This window comes from Phycomyces blakesleeanus (assembly GCF_001638985.1).
Source record: "Phycomyces blakesleeanus NRRL 1555(-) unplaced genomic scaffold PHYBLscaffold_1, whole genome shotgun sequence".
Taxonomy (NCBI): Eukaryota; Fungi; Mucoromycota; class Mucoromycetes; order Mucorales; family Phycomycetaceae; genus Phycomyces; species Phycomyces blakesleeanus.
This window is the reverse complement of record NW_017265134.1, coordinates 3,941,285-3,962,133: the sequence shown is the minus strand read 5'-3', so window position 1 is coordinate 3,962,133 and position 20,849 is coordinate 3,941,285. Positions and strand designations below refer to the sequence as shown.

General features: G+C 35.7%; 4 protein-coding genes across 4 annotated transcripts; 1 reads left to right on the top strand and 3 right to left on the bottom strand.

Annotated features, from left to right (window-relative positions):
- Positions 1-1,318: 1,318 nt before the first annotated feature.
- On the bottom strand, positions 1,319-2,984 carry PHYBLDRAFT_138991 (hypothetical protein; the record flags this gene model as incomplete). Its single annotated transcript, XM_018430125.1, has 4 exons — positions 1,319-1,517; positions 2,046-2,128; positions 2,214-2,489; positions 2,859-2,984. The coding sequence occupies 4 exons, from the start codon at positions 2,982-2,984 to the stop codon at positions 1,319-1,321; spliced, it is 684 nt and encodes a 227-aa protein (XP_018299481.1).
- Positions 2,985-3,150: 166 nt separating this feature from the next.
- PHYBLDRAFT_162050 (hypothetical protein) lies at positions 3,151-6,841 on the bottom strand (the record flags this gene model as incomplete). The annotated part of the gene is made up of 5 exons (XM_018434553.1): positions 3,151-3,379; positions 3,432-3,501; positions 3,595-3,829; positions 4,186-4,318; positions 4,914-6,841. The coding sequence occupies 5 exons, from the start codon at positions 6,839-6,841 to the stop codon at positions 3,151-3,153; spliced, it is 2,595 nt and encodes an 864-aa protein (XP_018299480.1).
- A 4,630-nt stretch (positions 6,842-11,471) lies between these two features.
- PHYBLDRAFT_138987 (hypothetical protein) lies at positions 11,472-13,255 on the bottom strand (the record flags this gene model as incomplete). Its single annotated transcript, XM_018430124.1, has 6 exons — positions 11,472-11,651; positions 11,782-12,029; positions 12,228-12,396; positions 12,523-12,783; positions 12,869-13,023; positions 13,105-13,255. 6 exons carry the CDS (start codon positions 13,253-13,255, stop codon positions 11,472-11,474), a joined length of 1,164 nt encoding a protein of 387 aa, XP_018299479.1.
- A 4,081-nt stretch (positions 13,256-17,336) lies between these two features.
- PHYBLDRAFT_57935 (hypothetical protein) lies at positions 17,337-18,447 on the top strand (the record flags this gene model as incomplete). The annotated part of the gene is made up of 2 exons (XM_018440264.1): positions 17,337-17,676; positions 18,416-18,447. 2 exons carry the CDS (start codon positions 17,337-17,339, stop codon positions 18,445-18,447), a joined length of 372 nt encoding a protein of 123 aa, XP_018299478.1.
- Between the last annotated feature and the right edge of the window lie 2,402 nt (positions 18,448-20,849).

The following is a 20,849-nucleotide window of genomic DNA, read 5'->3' as shown; positions in this document are numbered from 1 at the left end:
CACTGTTTTACATTTTCTGCTATGAGTTCTATTACGAAAAACGAGCCACACTCTAAGATTTTACATTTTTCCATGCTTAAATTGTTTACAAAGTCCTTCTTTCCTTGGGCTTTCTAACAGTAAACTCCATATAGGACATCAAAGAAAAAGAGACAGAAATATAAATATGATATCAAAGACATATGAGGGAAATTTTATTATTCGAGGATTTTTATAAAGGAAATATAAGTTAAATTAAATATAATATAATATAAGATGGACAAGTTCATGCTACTTCAGTCCAGTCCAGTCGGTTCCAGTCAAGTCCAGTCGGTTTTTTTTTGGTCCATTTGATATTTCTTTTGATCTTTTTTTTTGTCCGTTTTTTTTTTTCTTCTTTTTGTCCAGTCAATATAATCTAAGAGTGATAGGAGGAGGAGGATTTTGGTATTGAAAAATAATAAAGGGGATAATTTGGACTTTTTGTTTTTTTTCTTGTTTTTTTGATTCTTTTTTTGATTCTTTTTTTTTTGTCCAGTCAATTTCACGGAATAGTAATAAGAGGATGATTTTGATATTGAAGAGAATAAAAAAGATAATTTGGACTTTTTTTTTTTTTTTTTTGCTTTTTTTTTGTCCAAACACAGCACACATAATAAAGGGGATAATTTGGACTTTTTGATTTTTTTTTTTGATTTTTTTTTAATTTTTTTTTGTCCGAACACAGCACACATAGTAAAGGGGATAATTTGGACTTTTTGATTTTGATTTTTTTTTTATTTTTTTTTTATTCTTTTTTTTTGGTTTTTTTTGTCCAGTCAATTTCATGGAATAGTAATAAAAGGATGGGTTTTGATATTGAAAAGTATAAGAGAAGGGGGTTTTGGTATTGCTCTTTTTGCTCTTTCTGTTTTTTTGAGCTTCTTTTTTTGAGCATTTTTTTTTGTTTTTTGTTTTTGATCAAAGACTTCATTTGCTTTGTATGTATATGTGTAAAAAGGGATTTCATACCTTGTCCTAATCCAGAGTCTTGTTCCAGTTCGCAGTTTTGCTTCAATCCAGGTCCAGGTTCCAATGCAGAGTTCTTCCGGTTTGTTCATCTTTTTGCTTTTTTTTTTTTTTGTTTTTTTTTGTTTTTTTTTTTTGCTTTTTTTTTTTGCTTTTTTTTTGCTTTTTTTTTGCTTTTTTTTTGAGAGAGAGAGAGGAGGGCTTAGTATAGGCCTCAGGGTCGGATTTCTTTTGATCCTTTTGGAGTGGAGGACTTAATGTGCCTGATCATTTCTGATAGGTTTTGGTCTACGCCTCGGTTTTTGGATTTGATCCTTTTGGATTGGAGGACTTAGTATATGCCTCGAGTTCGGATTTCTTTTGATCCTTTTGGAGAGGAGGACTTAGTATAGGCCTCGGATTTGGTTTTTGGTTTTTCTTTTGGAACTTGCTTTTGGAATTTTGCATTGGACCCCTTCTTGGAAATCGACTTGGCCTTGAGACTTGGAGGTACAGCCCAGATTTTGGACTTTGATAGAAATGCGCCTTTACTTTTGTATGTATATATGTATGTATATAAGTGTGTATGTGTATGTGTATGTGTATGTGTATGTGTATGTGTATGTGTATGTGTATGTGTATGTGTATGTGTATGTGTATGTGTATGTGTATGTGTATGTGTATGTGTATGTGTATGTGTGTGTATGTGTGTGTGTGTGTATGTATGTATACTTCTCTACTTGTGTACTTCTCTACTTGTGTACTTCTCTACTTGTTTATATATATTTATGTGCTAGGACTAGTACTAGAACAGTGCTTGGACAGTGCTTGGACATTTGGACTTGGACTTGGACTTGGACTTGGACTTGGACTTGGACTTGGACTTGGACTTGGACAAGACTTGGAATTGGACTTGAACATATAAGCAAACCGTGGCTTGACCATTTCAGGGATTCTGCTAGTCTATGAGTTTTTACTTGAGATAGAGAGATAATTGTGAATATATTTTTTTCTTTTTTTTTGTATTCTTTTTTGTATCTTTTTTTTGTATCTTTTTTTTTGTATTCCTCTTGATTGACTTGGTTCTTGCTGCTGTCATTCTTGCACAGGATTCAGGCTTCGGAATTTGCCGCATTATTGGAGTTGATAAGGCTGAATATGGCTTAAAAAGATAAAGAAAAAAATGAGTGAGAAAGCGAAAAACGTATTTACATATGAGGCAGGTTTGAATGACCAAAATAACATACCTTAATTGATAGAATTTGTTTTGTAAGTAAAGGAACTTGTCTTGGAATAGGTAACATCATCTGAAGAGACGGGCTCGGGACTGCAAAATGTTCTTTGATGACCGGGCGGAATGGACCTTGATCACCAGTAGGAGGTATGCGAGACCACCGACAGTAAACAACCAAGCTTCTAGCAGAAACAATGTGCCAACTTGCAGCGATGGGGTCAACCGCAAAAGGGTTTGACCACCGAATGGCAGAGGAGCTACCAGATCCTGGCTTACCACACCAAGAACCCTAAATATATACAGGCATACAATGCAATGTACAATATTTTGAGGGGAGAAAAGGTACTACTAGCGTACCGAGCAGCTTTACCTTTTGGTAAAGTCCAACGCTCACAAGCTATCTCTGGTATCCTCTAAAGGGTTGTAGTATTGCGAGCCCTGTCACAGGGCGGCCCTGAGAAGATGAAAAAATATCATATAATTAGTACCGAGACATATTGTGTATAAATAGTACTTATCTTCTGGATAAACGGACTAATGGTTGATATTATCTCTGACAAAGAAATCCAGAGACAAAAACAACCCTCGAAAAATTGCCTTATTGCTTGCTTTGTGGTTCACATTGCTTTTGCCTTGAGCTCTGTTGTTTACTACTGACGGCCTCTACTTGTTCCTGCTGGTGTTCTCGGTCCATAATATAAATCTGGTCATCCCAAATACCTTTTTGCAGTTCTGAGCCAATAGTCTTGAATGATGATGATGAATTTATTCTTGTTGTGCCCATATCCTAGTCGAGACTCTTTGTGTGCGTTTCGGCCAACCCAGCGAGATGGCGAGACTCTAGGTTAGCCTACTTGATTTTAACCTTTTGTACTTGAAGGCTTGAAGACTTGAAGACTTGATTCCATTCTTTTAATGTTTCTCTGTGCTGTTTGTTTTGACTTCCATGTTCAGCTTTGCTTTTCTGATTTTGTTTCGAGAATATTGTTTTGGTACTGGACTGAACTCTCTATGAGTTTCCATGAATACGGCTTGTAAGCACTTGTCTCGACTTGGTTTGGATAGGTTTGTCGAATGTAACCTTGCTTCTCCTTCACAACTGAAAGTGTGCGTAAATGCCCTTCGACTCGGGTCTTATTTTCTTGAGTGTACGCATTTCCAGTTGCTAACTGTAATCTGCTTTTTTTTGGTGATAATTTCTAGCTCACCCTGCTTGGTCTGGTTCATTTACCAGACCATATTAATCAGAGTCCTCCTCAAATGAGGGTGGCTAGGACTCTGACCACAGGTTTTGCGTGATGCTTGAGATCATCGGCGAATTCCACGCTATCTCTTCAGTGACATTTTTTTGTATGGTCAGTTTATCTTGATTCGACTGACAACGTCACTGATACCTAATCGATCAGTCTTAAAAACGCATCCTTTTGCGCAGATTAATTTTGGTTTTGCCATCTCAAAATAGCTGCGACTGTCTGGACATGCATTTGTACGCATCATTTGAGTCCAGACATAAGGACTAGTAGCAATCATAATGACTGATATACCGTCATGTCTGTGAGGGAAACCCTCGCCAATCTTGGTAGGAACCCGATGTTCTTGGCTCGTTTTCCCGAAACCTCTTGGGATTGTCTACCCCCCAGCAATAGATTTTCCACAATCTATGGTGTAGCAAACTCAAAGTCCAAAAAGACTTGTCCGAGCCTACCAGTGAATCTTCGAGAACTCACCAGAAAAAAGGAGGGGACTGACGATAGCCTTCCAAGGACCCCAAGAAAGAATCCGGCAAGGAAGCAAAACCCATTCGGCCAGACATGACTACATAATGAACACCGTGCCCCACAGTATTCATTCTCCCTGGCTTAAGCACAAAACTCAAGCTACAAAGACCCAGAACCCAGGTACAGAACAGGCCAGCAACCTAGCCAACCGCGATTTCCAGAATGAGATCAGAACGATACCAGAACGATACCAGAAATCTAGTCAACCAGACCAGACCAGCCAACAGGACCACCGTGGCCCAAAAACAACCCAGAATCAAGGACTCTGGAAGCCCTACTCGTACAGAAACCACCACTCACAGATCTCGGCCTCAGACCTGAGAGGAAGTCAACAAGAACCCTACGAACAAAAGGTTCAAGCCAACCCTACAGCAGTGCAAGCACCACCCTCGAATGTATACGAACGGCAAATACCAGAGGCAAACAGGATTGAAAACCAGTCTAGTACCACCACAAGTTACACTCATATGTAGACCTCCACAATCCACCTTCTCTTTCTACTGTCTATGCCAAGCCAAGACTCAGAACCAAGCTAACAGGCGGAGCATGGTGTCGGTCCCAGAGGGAAACGATAATCCAGTCCTTTGAATTTGAAAGCAGTAGGAACCGAACGTAAAAGAGGCTACCCTTACAGTTTAACCAAGAGACCCAACGTGAATCACCACGCAGATAGTCCCAAGGAAAAGTACTGTGAAAGGTCCGGGAACTCCAGTATCACCATAAAGCTTACCAGAAGCTTCAGGATCAACCTTTCGTTCCGACCGCGTCGGCTTGGCTCCAGGGCCAACCGACCGACAAGATGTCCGCTTGGTGAAGCGTACAGGGCAGCAAAAATTTGTCCAAGTTTTCGGAATCATCAGCTTCGCAGGTTCTTTCACTACACCTCAGACCCAATGGTCAAGGTGAGCTCGGGCACCGCTAACAAACAATCTTACTCCTTGTTGACTGTTGGGGCGCCTTTGAATCGGAGCGCATACTTCAATAGGTTCATTGGAACCTCTTTTCCTCCCTTGCTCGAAGACTTTGCCGGCTTTGACGCAGGATTGCGAGCTGGGAATGGCTGGATCTGAGGTTCTCCGATCTCTTTACCGATGGGTTCGATAACTAGATCGGCCTTCTCATCACCGCCGGAAGTCTTCACTTTCTTGCCGCGAGATGCAGAAGGAAGATCTGACTTGAATTCCTTGATACTCTCCTCCTTTTTGCTGCTGGGTGCAGCAACAGGAACAGAGACCTGGGCAGCTGGGGTAGCAGTTGACCCCTGTGTCTTGGCCTTTTTCTTTGGGGCCTTTCCCTTGTCACAACTGGCTGTTGTAACTGGTTCAGGCACTTCGGAAGCAAGGCTTGACACAAGCTTTGCCCGCTCGGTGCGAAGGCCAAAAAGTGACTTGGGCAGCTGTGAAGGGAGATCACAAGAGGCCGAAGCCACCTTGCTTTCTGGCCCTTCGATTGCGGCCTTTGCTTCCTCAATGGCCTTTTGACTGGCAGGTCGAGGAAGTTTCGAGCTCTTCTCTTTTGGTCGGGGGACCGCCATTGAAGGCTCTTTGCTACCTTTGACCTCGTCGGCACCTACCTTTTGTCTAGGCTTTGGTGCATCGTACTTCTTCAGAGAGGATGGTCCAGATAGCACTATTTTTTCTGTGTCGTCTTCCATCTTGTCGTCTGCAGCCTGCTGCGGTACGCAGGCTGGAAGATCGTTCGTATCACAATCCATGTTTGCAGACTGGGAGACGTACTGCAAATCGGTAACCGTTGGATTGTAGGTGTGGGCCATGAGCTTTTCGCCACAATTAGCATCAAGCACCATCACCTCAGCAACATCATCAATCTCCATGGGAATTTCAACTTCCATGACTTCACTCCAAGCCAGGTCGTCGTCAATCTCCATCGGTGTGGGAAGTCCTGTGGAGAGACATTCACCAAAAAATCCATTGGCCGATTGCCAAGACGATAGAGCGAACGCCTCATTGAGGCCTTCCACTGTCCCAAACTTTGGCTTTGGAACCACGAAGTCAGCATTATCCAAACCCGATGGGGTCTGAACGGACTCTTGTCTTTGGACAGGAGTCTCTTCAGCTGACTTGGGAACCAAGCCGCACTCTGGTTCAGCGACTTCAGTCAATGAATCGCGATGAGCTTTGTTGGCAGAGTCGTTGAGCTCCTCTTCCAACATCGCGTCAATAAATCTAGCAGAGAGTCTTGGCTTTGCAAAACCCTCTGAGAAAAATCTGTCACAGATGAATCTGAGTCGTACGCTGACCTCAGATTCATCGCATTCGTCTACAAGCTCACTCGACACACCCCCGTCGAGGTCTGCGTGGGTTTCCCCACAGGTACCAGCCACGCCGTTAACTGGGAACACCATTGTAGCGATGCCACGTCCCAACTTGTGCAAAGGAAGGAGGTGAGGGACATATCCCCGAAGCCCTGCTCCAAAGAACACGCTCGACTTTCCTACACAAACAACGTCTTCCGCCTCCGAAGAGGAATCATCGACGAACATATGCTCTGGGATACCTCCGTGGCGCTTACTCAACAAGCTACCTGAGGGTTCTCCCGTTGTTTGCGAACCAGTAGACCACAAAGAGCCTAGCCAGTTTGACAGCATGCCAAGGATTGTCTGAGGCATCACATTTTTGTGAGCTTCGACTTGATTTTCGCCGTCTGGTCTTACAACAACAAATGGGGTTGCACCCACTCCCGCCATGGAGGGGCGTCTTCTCTTAGCAGATTTGGCCATGCAGAATGCAGAGGGCATAGGAGAAGCCTCCCATAGCATCACAGGGATGAATAGGAGCGCTGGGGCAATCAGGTAAGCGAGCGCAAAGGCTGCGTAGATAGCGTTATATACTTTGGAATTCATTGAGAGTAATGATGTATAAACAAAGTGCGAAAGAAAAAAAAACAGGGGAGGTGGGAATAACTGAGGTACATATATGTTTTTTGTTTTTTGATGGTAGTCGCGCTGACATCACACTCCAAGCTATCAATATATTTGTTTATACGCCTTTATCAAATTGACACACATAGGTATGGGTAGATAAGAATTGTCTCCCCCCAAACAACTACCAGGCAGCCTGTATATTTTCACATGATGATTAATACAGGTACCGCACGTCCTCTGAGGATTACCACACACACAAAAAGAACAACCAACCGGTTCATGTATATTTAACGCTTCTTCACTGTGATAAGTTTCTATAGATTCGTATCAGCACCAAGTCCAAGTACCAAGAGGTCTGTACTTTACTGTTGTAAAAGGGCTTCACTATATGTTTAATACGTTCTTCTTGAATATGTTATTTTATTCTATTTTATTCTATTCCATTTTACTTTATTTTATTTATATTGTGTTGATTAAACTCCCGAAATAAAATAAAATGAAATGAAATGAAAATTTTCTTCTGTTGGAACAAGAAGTGCACAGACCAGCTTAGAGTAACCTGAAAATTGCCGTTATTGAAGCTTGTACTCTGTCTTTAGAGTTGTTACTACAACCGATCAAAACCAAAGTCTTTCTTTACTTCTTTACTTCTTTACTTCTTTACTTCTTTACTTTGATTTATTCTCTTTTGATTTACTTTACAAGAAAGTTGGTTTTTGTTATCTAATGACTGTTTCTTATTGGCTGTCCCTTCCGTTGTATAACAGTTACACGATTACAGGTTAATATAAATTATAACCAATAGAAAGAGAAAACATGTACCAAAGTAGTAAAAAGTCATATTGACTATCGGATGCTTTCCCTCTTCCTTGTTATATTCAATACACATATAAATATTAACAGCTCTTATGAGACCGTTTTTTGTCACCAAAATGACAGACCACTTATAAAACACCCCAAACTGTAACTGCAGTTTAATATTAAACCAAGGCAATTTTTTTGTTGTTGGACGGACTGCTGTATAAAGTGTATCAGCCAATCGTAACATAGTGATGTTATAGGAGATAGAGGAACTAAACTGTAATAAATTCTACTGACTATTTATTGCTAACATGTATAGAGATTTTGATGACTGGCAGTGGACGCTTTCGTAGTCGAGTAAGCTGACCCTTGCTACTTTATAGTAAATTCTCGTTGGCAAGATTGGAACCTCCGTTATTCACGAATGAGATTTAGGGGCGAGGGAAATATAACGGGTGTCATATATCTTACCACCATTTTCACACTTCATTTGTATCAAGTCAGGTTTAGATCCTGAAGAAGATCGAGCCATGTAATACAGGTACAAAGAACCCGGTGCTATCATTCTTTTAAAAAATAAATATAAAACAAAATATCTAATCTGCTCAGAGATATTACAAAGCTGTTTTGAACATAGATGATAATGACAGTACCTCGGAATATATACTGCTTACAAGGAGTATCCAATATTTTTCTTTTTATTTTTCTGAAAAAGGGATTCACGGAAGAGTCTCTTGATCATTCAAGCTAAGCATGTTAAGGATTTCGTAATATAGGCCTGGAGCAATAAAATAATATAGCTCGAAATTTTTAAATTAACAATATTGCATTAAATGGATTTGCCCTTTTTATCAATGTTTAAAGTCATATCAGATACAAATTATTGTTTTCTTGAATCTCTTGTATGTCTCTTTAGAGAAAGCTACTATTTCATTAGCAGTGTCTTAATACCTATGTCCTAGCTGTATAAAGTTGTTGTGCCGAGATATAAATTATAAAAATCTTAATTGCCAACAATGAAAATGATCATTTTGATCAAATTGGCAAATTCTACACCGAAAATCAGCTGTAAATCACTACTCATAAAGCTAATAGGCTCTATAACTATAAGCAATCTGGTTAGACACATTAAGATCCACCTTATCAACATTTTCTGATATCGATTGCTCAAATATCGACCAAAACATCCCACATTTTCACTTTATAAAATCTTGATCCACTGTAAATTGGGCTATTTGCACCAAAAAAGTCCATTTTCGATACCCACTTTTACTCACAGGACAACTGAAAAAAAGTTTGGAAAATTTTCTTTTTTTACTATTAAGTAAAGTTGTGTAAAACGTAAATACAGGTCTGCTAATACTTGTCTGAACAGAAGCACGCGCGAACTCGGGGAGATATCAACTACTCTAAAAATGACTAAATTTGTTAAGGAAGTATAAAAAAGGCAAATAATCTATCTACACCGCAGGGCTAAATAAATCACTGAGTTGGTATCTTTGTAATACATATATAAATCACCAGAGTAGCATACATATACTAAATTGTCTTGTATAAGACCAAGCATTAGGTCTTCTTAAGCCTTAATATTATTCTAGCTACGTAAAGAGCTCCTTATAAAAAATTAGAGATGTATGCCCTAAAGAAATATTGATATGAAACATGCCCGCATGATAAAAATAACCCGAATGTTAATATTAATGGGGTTTCTTTTCGATTGAAACGTCTTGACGTTTTGATCAATATTTGAGTAATCAATGTCAGAAAATCTTTAGATAGTGGGTCCTAATGTGCCTCATCAGATTACGTACAAACTTGAAGAGCCTTTGGTTAAACGATTTGGATATATAGCTGATTTTCTTTATTTAATTTCGCATTTTGATCAAAATGATCCTTTTTATTTAGCAATTTTTTTCTTTCATTTCAACTATAAATTCAACAACCTTCAAACTAAATAATAGTTATCTGTTTAAATCAAGTATGTTCTTTTAGTAATGATTTCGTCAAGTGAAGGTAGGTAGATAAGCTAGGATGCGGAGAGTTGGTGAAACTTTTAGTCTTGATCGATTTGGTGGGATGTATAGAGTCTATGATGATTATTCAAAGCAATATTACTCATCAGTAATAATCCTTGGGGCTTGAATATACTAAATAATAATAATAATAATAATAAAACATTACAGCAGATATGACCATCTTTGTGGTATATTATTGTCAAGCTGTATGTATAAAAGTATATAATCGATATGGTACTTTCTATACTTATTTAAAGCTATTATTCTGCCTTGTATTAGAAAGGACATTCATTTGTAGTAGTGTGATAAGAAATTGCTACAAGTACACACCCCCTCTATCACATTGAAACTTGGCCGTAATATATCGGGTAACTGGTTCTGGGTATAAGCGTGTTAATGAACCGGGTTGTTAATAGGCTTTATTTCCTTTCGTGAACCTGGTTCGCACCACAATTCATTATTACCATAGTAAAATTCATTTCAGAACAGCCGTCATATAAGCAAATTATTCTTTTTTTTTGCTTAAAGAATTTAGCAATTTTAGCTTTAAATACATAACCGTTACAAAACGTACCTTTATCAATAATGTCAGACAAAAAATTAATTTTATTGGCTGATTTCATTTAATTTTTTGTTTCAATCGTTTCGATATCTTTAGACCAGCCATCACCTTAGAGTTTAAACAACACGTGATTGCTTACATCATTCCTGCTTGCATCATTCTTGCTTGCGTCAGCCAACAGATGTTTTGCTAATATAATTGTGAGGTGTTGATTGTAATGGCCCTGCAATAGCTTCAAATACACATTTACATTGCACGATGGTATGTATAAAAAAGAAAGTCTGTAATTTGTTTAATTAATCAAAACTAACGTTCATGTTCTGAATGTATATAAAAGAAACGCGTTGTGTCATAGCTAAGAGGCATTAAGACCTCTAAGAGGCAATCTAGGCTAATAGACCCACGTCAAGATTCCGTGAAGTACAGTTGACCTTGCTATGATACGACGCGATAAATATTCAAGTCCATCATCTGAAGTAAGTTTTATTTTTGTACAGGCTTTTTGAAATGCACCGCCTAATTCTAATTGCTTTATTTCTTTGAATCTGATTTTTTCTGTATGATACGCTTAGGTTCCGTAATGTACAGCTGTCATTACTGGGGCGGAAGGTATGGCGAGTATTGTGTCATAGGACGCGGGCGTCACTTCCTCTAATGGCAGTCTAGGCTAGTATGTCTACGTCAAGGTCCCGTGGTATACTAGCAGCTCTTGTCTGTATTGCACGTCAAGATTCCGTGCAATACAGTTGACCTTTCTATGGCACAATACACCAAATGGGCAAATGCCCTCATATAAAGTAAGTTTTATCTTTATACAAGCTTTTTTAAATGCACAAAGGTCTAATTTTCATTTTCATTTTTTAGAATCTGTTGTTAATAAAAGTAACTCTTTTGAGAATAAACTCTTTGTTCCAATAACCACTTATTAAATATCTTATTATCATTTTTTTGAGTAATTATAATATAGCAGCTTATATTTATTGTAAAGGGTTTAAGCCCACCAAATACATTATAAGAATAGTTATTTTATTATTATTAATAAATGAGATGTAAAAGAGAAGAATATGAGACCAAGCTAGTGTAGGAAACAAGGAAACATTTAAACAAAAATGAGTGTCAAATTGGGATATACGAATAATTTGAAAAGAAACAATAAGCTCTATGAGTGTTATCTGTTAAATGGAGTCAATATTTTATTGTTTATACCTATTCATATTAAAGCTTCTTTTAATCAGAATCCCTGTTGTTTAATGGCTGGTTTATATTGTGTAAGTGTGCCGTGTACGTTTACCTGGTGTATGACAGTACCAAAGGCCGTTAACTTGCCGTGTCTATTAGCAATAAGGAATCGGTGTCTGGTTGTGGAGTCTGTACCCCACTCAATTGTGGTGTTCATACCACATAGTGCACTCTATGACAAAAAATATGCCTATTTAAGAAAGTCGTTTGCGAAGATACAGAAATCGCTTTGGTACGTAATTATGTGATATTGTTCTTTTAGGCAAGAACTTCTTTAAGGTATTGTCGATCAATGAGCATACCGACTGTTCAGCTGTGGGGGTATCAAGAGACTCATGTTTAATGTCTTCTAAATATACAGACGTCACATTGCTAAAAACCAAGTGTTTGATTATGGACTTTACTGAATTCAACCTCCTTTCCGGAACATCATCATCCAAAGTCCCCTCTTCCAAAAAATCTTGCTGTCCTTCCGTGCTGTTCAGATCCTGGACAATGAACTTGTGTTCTGCGGAAGCTTCCTGGTTATTATTAAGCGCTTGGCTTATTCCTTATAGTAAAATGAAGCATTAGTTGGCGATTTCAAATCAATAAATGATGTTTCCAGTTTACCTTTTAAAAAAATTGTTTTAAATTCACTAAACACTGCTTCACTCTGCTTATATTAGTGATCCACTTTTCTCCTTCTGATCCGTCTGCTTTTTCCTTTTTTTTGTATCAAATTTTTCAGCCTTTTATCCTTTTGCACGGCAAACATAACGCGCGTGGTGTCTGATATCCTTCTTTCCAGGTGGTTTTCTTGTTGTTGTGGTCGAGATACATTTTGATTCTCTATTGCGGGCAATATGGTGACGAAGTAGCTTTAATACCACTTTGTCCAAAAGTTTGTAGCTTCTCTTTTTGTCGTCCCACATATTCTCGAAGTTCACCATGTACGTTTAAAGAGCCCTTTCTATTGTTGGCTATAATACTTTTTTTTTAAGAAAAAAGCTCTGTTTATCAAAACCGGGTCCTTTGAAAGACCAAAACAGACTGTTCTGCACAGAGTGGGTGCTTAAATTGTCTTCTTTAGCACCACAGGCACCAAAAAAATAGCTATGCACAAATTGCAAATTTTGGCTTGCGAAGAGACACATGAAGTCAGCGTCAAGCCGATTAGAGTCAATTAAGTTCTTGCCCAATTGCTGGATAGTGTGTTTTGACTCAGTAGTTGCAACAAAAGGCAGTAATTCGGTGAGGTTTAAGCCAGGAACTTTTTTCATCTTGATATCATTGTTGCTAAAGAAGAATTTGCTAGCCCTCAGCTCGCATCATTATATTCACAAGTGCTGAAAAGCAAATGGTATAGTTTGTCGAGATAACCATCGTTTCTTGTAATCTAGTACATACGAATGCTTTTGCATTAGGAGGGAGATATGCTCTAAAGGGGGCGTTCATTTGGACCGTGCCCGTTCTAATTTCGTTATACGACTGTTTGTTTGGTGGAGTGATAGAAGAGCATTCTTTAGCTGTGTCTTTTACCATCGAGCTTACCGCAGACTCAGCTATTTTGTCGAGGTTTTAAGGTATAATATTCTTCCATTCTTCAACATTTCTTAGCCCAGGGCGGTGCTCCTTATGTAAACTCATTGCATTTCTGTCACATCTAGTAGGTTGTGTTGCGTTCCCTATTATTGCCGCTGGTAAAGTCTTTACGTTTAGACGTTTGTTTTTCAGTTCATTTGTTTTATCTTCAGTTGTAATTTTATTGACAAGTTCTTCTACGCGGTCTCTCATCGTATTAAAAAAACATTCCTCCAAGTCTTTCGAAGGTCCTTCTACACGATTTCTTTTGTTGACAATTTCTGCGGAAAGGCTCTCAAACAAGGTTCGATTGGTATTAATTTGTAGAAAGGATGGTGACGAGGTGTTCACACCTTGTTAAAAAGTTTCTTGTGGCGTTTTTTTTACGCATTCAATTATTCTTTCCCAAATTTGCAAATATGGCCTTTATTTGTATTATTCATTTCAATTATCATATACCAACTTAATGGATATTTGGGCTGCAAAAATACTTTAGGACAAAAAATATATATACAAGACGTAGTACTCACAGGGTTGACGTAATCAAAAGGTTCGATCAATCGATAAATTCTTCCTCAAGCCGAATTTTCATCTTTGGCTGAAAGAAGCTGAATATTGGATGAATATGAACCTGAGTATAAATGACATTTGGCTTATGGAAGAAGTCTTAAATTAGGAAATACTTGTATAATAGGTGTCGAGTTGTGATAATTTCAAGTTTGCTAAAAAAAATGGTGTGGACCGACTAAAAGTTTAAGAAAAGGGTAAAAAAGGACAAAATGTAATTCGTATTATTGGATGAAAGTTTCAAAATATTTTGCCCTTTTTTTAAACGATTCTGATTGACTAGACTTCTTCCATTGCCACTAGAATTAAGAAGAAGAGTATTTTTTTTCTATTGAGACAATGTGTCATAGAACATGAGGTCTAGAAAAAAGAGTTCTTTAGGAATATCCTTTACCTATGAGACTTTGACAGAAAGTTTATATAGATATATGTATAAAACATATTGGTATATTTATTCTTTCTTTCTTGAGACTTTAATGCCAATTTCTCAAGTACTCACAATTACTCATGTATACACATCGTCTCTTCTTCTTTTTTCTTTTGCTTCTATAGAGATTGTTTTTGTTAGTATTATAAGATCTTAGTATCTTTATCGCAAGGTCTTACAAACTACGCACTTTTGGTGAGTATAGGCGTATAAGAGCTCTTTAAAATTCCGTTTAAAATCTTGTGTATCCCATAATCAAAAGATATACGATATATAAATATTTATTCGCCTTACAGTCAATCAACCGAATACCTTTATTTATATATAAATATATGTTTGTTTCATACAATTAATACATTTTTTTTTGCTTATTTTTCTTATTTTTCTTTAGGAAAATAAAAAGTAAAAAGAAGAGGTACCAATAAGGACACAAAAATAAATGATAGAAAGTTTTGAATACAAGAGTTTATTTTATTTTCGGAAAAGCTATCAATAGATGTGTTTTATATAGAATTTATAGAGTTAATAGACCATGTTAGAGAAATACAGCGAGATTTGATTGCCCTTTCTATCACCATCTATATCTTCATCTCTATCTCTATCTCTAAACAAATGTATAATTAGGTTTTCTTTCTTAATAATAGAGACATTAAGGTTATTTGTGTACCAAACACAAACACACTCGCTAATATATATATATTAGGATAGATAGATAGTTATCTAGATAAAATTGGTATCAGAGATTGACAACTATACAGGTCTATGAAAAAACAATCGAATCAAGTATATTCATGACAAAAGCTGTATACAAGTTGAGTAATATATGTATAGCCTTTTGGTTAGAATCGTATCAATTGTGGCTAACAATTACTGGCATAATCTAACATACAAAAAAACATCAGGCCCAGTTCAAGTTTATATATATGTGTGTGTATTTTCTTCTTTGTAGCCAATAATTAAAATAGATCTTTAAATGAATCTTATTGATTTGACTTCTTTCTTTTTTTGGTCGATGTACAAGGTTGATCAGATAAAATTATATACATTTATTTACATATGTGTATATAATCGGTTTATTACAAAAAAAAATTGGGTTTTTTTTTCGGGTACCAATGGTAATTTGTACAGCCATTCTAGCTTGTTAACATATATATATGTACATATGAATATTTAAAAAAGAAGTAATATTTTTCGTTTAATCTATTAACGAATATACTCTGTACATAGACTTTTATCTTTATTTCAAGAATATATCTATATATCTATATAATAAGGCAAGGGTGGAGTGAGGGATAAAGGTTTATACATACATATCTGTTTTGTAGTTGTGTAGCAAATGTCAAAATAAACCACCACTAATGTCATCGATAATAATAACAATAATAATCAGAGTACTAATACTTGTAACTTGACATTGTTATATGTAAATTGGTAGATTATGAAGATATTATATCTATCAAGGCCTTGCTTTGTTGGTAATCCTCTTTTTTTTTGGTCTTCTTTACTTCAATATTGTGAGTAGAAAAAAATCTTAAAATAAAATAAAATAAAAAGATGTGTATATAGTATTTGTATTCTTGGATTAAACTTAAATAATATTTCACAAGCACACCAGCACACCAGCACACCAGCACACCAGCACACCAGCATACGCACACACAAAATAACAAGAAGAAGAAAAAGAAAAAGAATAGGAAGAATATGAAACCAAAGAAAAAGTCAAAAAAAAGGGGGAGCGTGAAGTCAATGTAAATTTCGTATTTTGCACTGTTATTATTGATGTTCAAAGTATTCATACTGAATTCCATAGAGTACATAATGTATATATTCGTAGTGAATTTTTTTAAAGAGAAAACTTTGATATCTTTGTATTAAATGTATATATAAAAAGATAGATAGATACATAGATGTTTTTTGTTGTTGTTGTTACTGTTGTTGTTTTGGTTACTGGTTTTGTTAGTCTTTTCTTGTATGTATATATATATATATATCCTATAATTATAGACCCTTTATAATGTGCGCCTGTGTGTCTTTATTTTCTGCTGGTTTATAAAAAGTAACAAAATAAGGTACAAAATCATAAAATTATTTGTGGACACGATTATCTCAAAATGTAGTTTTCCGAAATATTTATAATTTCTTATGTATTTGTATGTATCTGCTGTAGTTCTCTATTTATTCAAACGTAATCTTTGCAAACTCTTACTTTATTCTTAGTATTATTATTAATAATAATAGCAATATACCCCTTCTCCTTTCTCTCTTTTCTTTTTTCTTTTTTAATTTTGGTCGATTTTACTGCGCTTCAATGGCATATCAATTAAGAAATGAACCTCGAGTACATTGTGGTGAACAATACAGAAAACTACATAATTCAGAAAATGTATAATGTACAGATATACAGGTATAAGAAAAGTCAGTTCAAAGATGAGAAAGAAAAATAAATAAAAAAGAAAAATAGGTTCCTTATTCTTTGTAGGACAATAGAATTCCAACCACACTAGGATCTTGTATGTATGTATATATATGTCTATACATCTATATATATTCAGCCACTGAGTGTAGAATCTCAAGAATCAAAGAAGGAAAATAATAATAACAAAGAAGAAGAAGAAGAAGAAGAATAAGAAGAAAAATATATCAAGGCAAAAACTCTGGTTTTGGGTTTGGTTTTGGTGCGTGTTTATTTGTATATCTTATGAACACTGTCAAATATTCATTTTTTTGTGTTCTTTTTTTTAAAAAAAAAATATTGCTTAAATTTCCTATCTTTTATTTTTTTATTGGATTCACTATCTTGTTGCTCTGTTAAGCAAGAAACTTCGGTTGCTATGACTATTATTGCTTCTTACTCTCATTAAAAACCAAAAACCAAAACTGAGTCTATACAAAATAAAATATGCATATATATATATTAGAATAGTAAAAGGTTTATTCCTTTTTGGTAGGAAAAAAATTATAATACTCATCATCTTGCTGCTAGTACAAGAAAGGAACCTCACGTTTCTATCCAAAAACAATCATATATATCATTTTCGGTAGAGCACCTTGAAAATTGTATTATTTTATACATGTATACATACATATATTAAACAATTACCATGGTAACTAACTAAATCAATCATCCCAGAAAATGGGAAATAACGGACATTTAAAATAAAATAAAAACAGGCACTGAAAATTCCAACGTCATGATAAAAAAATAATAATAATCCAATCCATTTATCCAGTTTATCCATCCATCCATCCAAATCCAACCTCATACTACATTTTCACCCAAATAAAAAAAAATTAACCACAATGTCTGCAAAGCAATCCACAAAGTCCAACAAGCGTTCAACTCTCTCAGACGTCGTCACCCGTGAATACACTGTCCATTTGCACAAACACGTCCACAGCAGATCCTTCAAGCGCCGCACCCCCTGTGCAATCAAGGCACTAAAGGAATTCGCAAAGAAGCAGATGGGAACAGATGACGTCCGCCTCGATCCCTCTCTCAACAAGCAGCTCTGGTCTCGTGGTATTCGCAGTGTCCCTCACCGTGTCCGCGTCCGGATCTCCCGCAAGCGCAATGACGATGAAGATGCCAAATTCAAGCTCTACTCTCAAATCAGTTTTGTCTCGGTCCCTAGTTTCAAGGGTAAGTTTATTTTTAATAAATATGCATATATCTCTTTGTTTTTCTCTCTGTATTTTTTCGTTTGCTCTGTATGAATGTGACTGAGTGAGTAGAGTGTGGTTCACAAACATACAGAGAGAAAGAGAAATAAAGGAGGGAAGAGAAGGAGATATTAGTGTACGCTGTCCGGTAGAAAGCATAAAAGTCATTATGTACAAAGAATGAGAGTAAGAAGAAGAACAGACACAATTACAACATTTAAAGAAGTGTGATGATACATTTCTGTTACTGTTGATGTTCTTTCTTATTATGATTGTTCTTTTGTTAATTATTGATGTAATAAAAGCTGACTTCCGGCAGTATGAATGCGCAAGAGGTTGGAAGAACAAAACGAGAGTATACTATGATTATGAATATTATTTTTCTCGGATTGTTCTTCCTATCTATGAAGCGATCAAGATTAACTCATCATTTCCCCCACCACCATACTACAATACACTACATATCATTACATATCATATATCACATCACAACAATATGTATCTGTCTTTACTTTTACCCTATCCACTCTGTGTGCTATGGGTATTGTTGTGTGATTTATGTATATGTATATATTTGTATATGTTTCTGTGTGTGCGTGTTTATTGTCTATCTATTATCATGTACTCCTTACCTATCTACATATCTTCTGGCTTCTCCATCTCCGTCTTTGCCTCCGTCTTTGTCTCCGTCTTTGTCTTTTGGCTATCCCCCTACTTAGGCCTGGAGACAACTGTTGTGGACGATGAATAAGCTTTTTTTTTTGTTTTTTTGTTTGTTTCCTTTTAATTTAATTTAATTCAACTCAATTCAATTCAATTCAATACAATACAATTATAAAATAATAAAAATAAAAAAGTATAAACATATAAAATACACGTATACGATTTTTCTTTCATTCATCTTTACGCGTTATTCAATTCTGTAGTTTTATAATACATTTTATACATATTTCTGTAGTGCAGTGTCTATCATATATATTGTTATGTTACATTGAACCGACCCTGCCACTGAGCTTGTGTTCATTTTATTCCTTTATTTCAATTTTATTTTTTCCATTTTTTATTTTTATTTTTGGGTGGCTGAGTTTGGTCGCTATCGTATGTTGGCATATGCCTTGTACCACTTTGTTGGTTAATACGTTTAACCATGGGAAGTAACCCTGGTAAATAGTATGAGCTGCGGTATGTGGTACAATAGACTGCACCCAATAAAACCCAGAGTACAAACGTACCCTTTTTATATATGTATATTTTTTTTCTTTCATAACCCAAGCCTCCTTTCAAAAAGATTCTGTTTCTTATATTGTCTATAGGGTGTAATATATATGTAAATATATGTAGAATAGCTTACGAAGATAGACGAGTATTAGATATCTATATATTTTATTACATCTTTATTACTGTCAAAGAAGTATAGATGTAAAGGTAATACATGTCTTTCTCATAACCCTTTTTCATCTTCATTTCACCTTCTTACATTCTGTAAAAAAATAAAATGCTTAAAAAAGAGATAGAGATAGAGATTTTGTGCTTTTGTGCTCTTGTGTGCCTAGGTGTGTTACAGTCTAATAGGTTTTGTGTATTTAAACATGGGGCTTATAAGATGTTGGTGTTCATGATTTTCCTTTTCTTTCCACCCTTCTCTTCTCTTCTCTTCTCTCATTTCAAATAGTATTATATATTACAAGGCTCTGTATAAGTAATACAGTAAATATTATAAAAATAGAGTGTAAAATGTATCAAATAAATATTTTATTGATTTGATTTGTGAGACCCTTTTTTATTATTATTATTACTGGATTGAATTATATATACATACATTAAAATACCATATTTGATTCAGTAACTCATATCACATCTACTTATCACCCTTTTATTCACCCCAAGCCTCTTTTGTATAAATATATACATATATGTATCTATACGTGTATTTGACGTGTTGTCTACAAGAAGTATACTTTAACGAAATTGAGGCTTACTTCTTTCTTTATAATGATAATTATCAAAGGGTAAATAGTAATTATAGTATTAATAAGTGAAATATATGTGTATATACTTTATTAAGCAAAAAGTTCCTTAATACTTATGTGTGTGTCGAGTATTATAATAGCGGTTAAAATAGACTTTTATTATTAGTATTATTATTATAATATCTATATATACAAGTATATTTATATATATCTGTCCATTGGTTTGTCTGTCTTTCTATATATCTATATGTGTCTTATCTGTCAGTAGATATCCTTTATATTTGTAATTAGGATCAGTTTGATCGGCTGAAAGACAAAGGTGCGCTTGAATGTATGAATGGTTATAAGAAAGAGAGAGAGAGGGAGAGGGAGAGGGAGAAAGTCGGGTTTGAATCATAGTAGTACTTTAAATGTACTTGCCCGGTAAAAGGAAATGAAGAGAAAAAAAAATATTATGTGTGTATAGACATATATATGTTCTTGTGTGAGATATAAACGCGTCCAAAAATGGGATACTAGCATGCACTTAATATTTTTTGCACTCACAGCATACACACACACACAACATACACAACACACTTGCACCCATACTCTCACACACAAAATACAAAATACAATGTGCAGTGTGTGCAGTGTGTGCGTTTGTACATATGCACATGTATTAGAATCTACATACATATTAGAATACATATACATATATATGTTTGAATATTTGTAGTATGCATAACGCCATGGTAGACTTTTATCTCATTTTGAACCAAAGAAGCAAAGATTAACCAGCCATGAGACTGAATAAGAAAAAAAAAACATTGATTTGGCCTTGCTGCTGCTGCTGCTGCTGTTGTTGTTGTTGTTGCTGTTATTACCTTTTTGTTTTCAACTACGCAACTCTTTGATCTTCATTTTGCCACACATCTTAATCACCCAAACAAATGGCTGCGATCAACCAGCCTAAAGAAATCAAATAAATAATATCCATGTACTTATGAATGTATGCATATTATGTACGTATCTACCTATTTATCTATCTATATATGTATCTATTCCCACGCCAATTGGAAACTAAACAGCATTTTTTTTTGGATGATTGGCTGTTGTATGTAAGCAAGCGCAGCCTAATATACATATACATATACATATACATAATATATATATAATTTATCTTGCTCAGTTCATTTCGGTT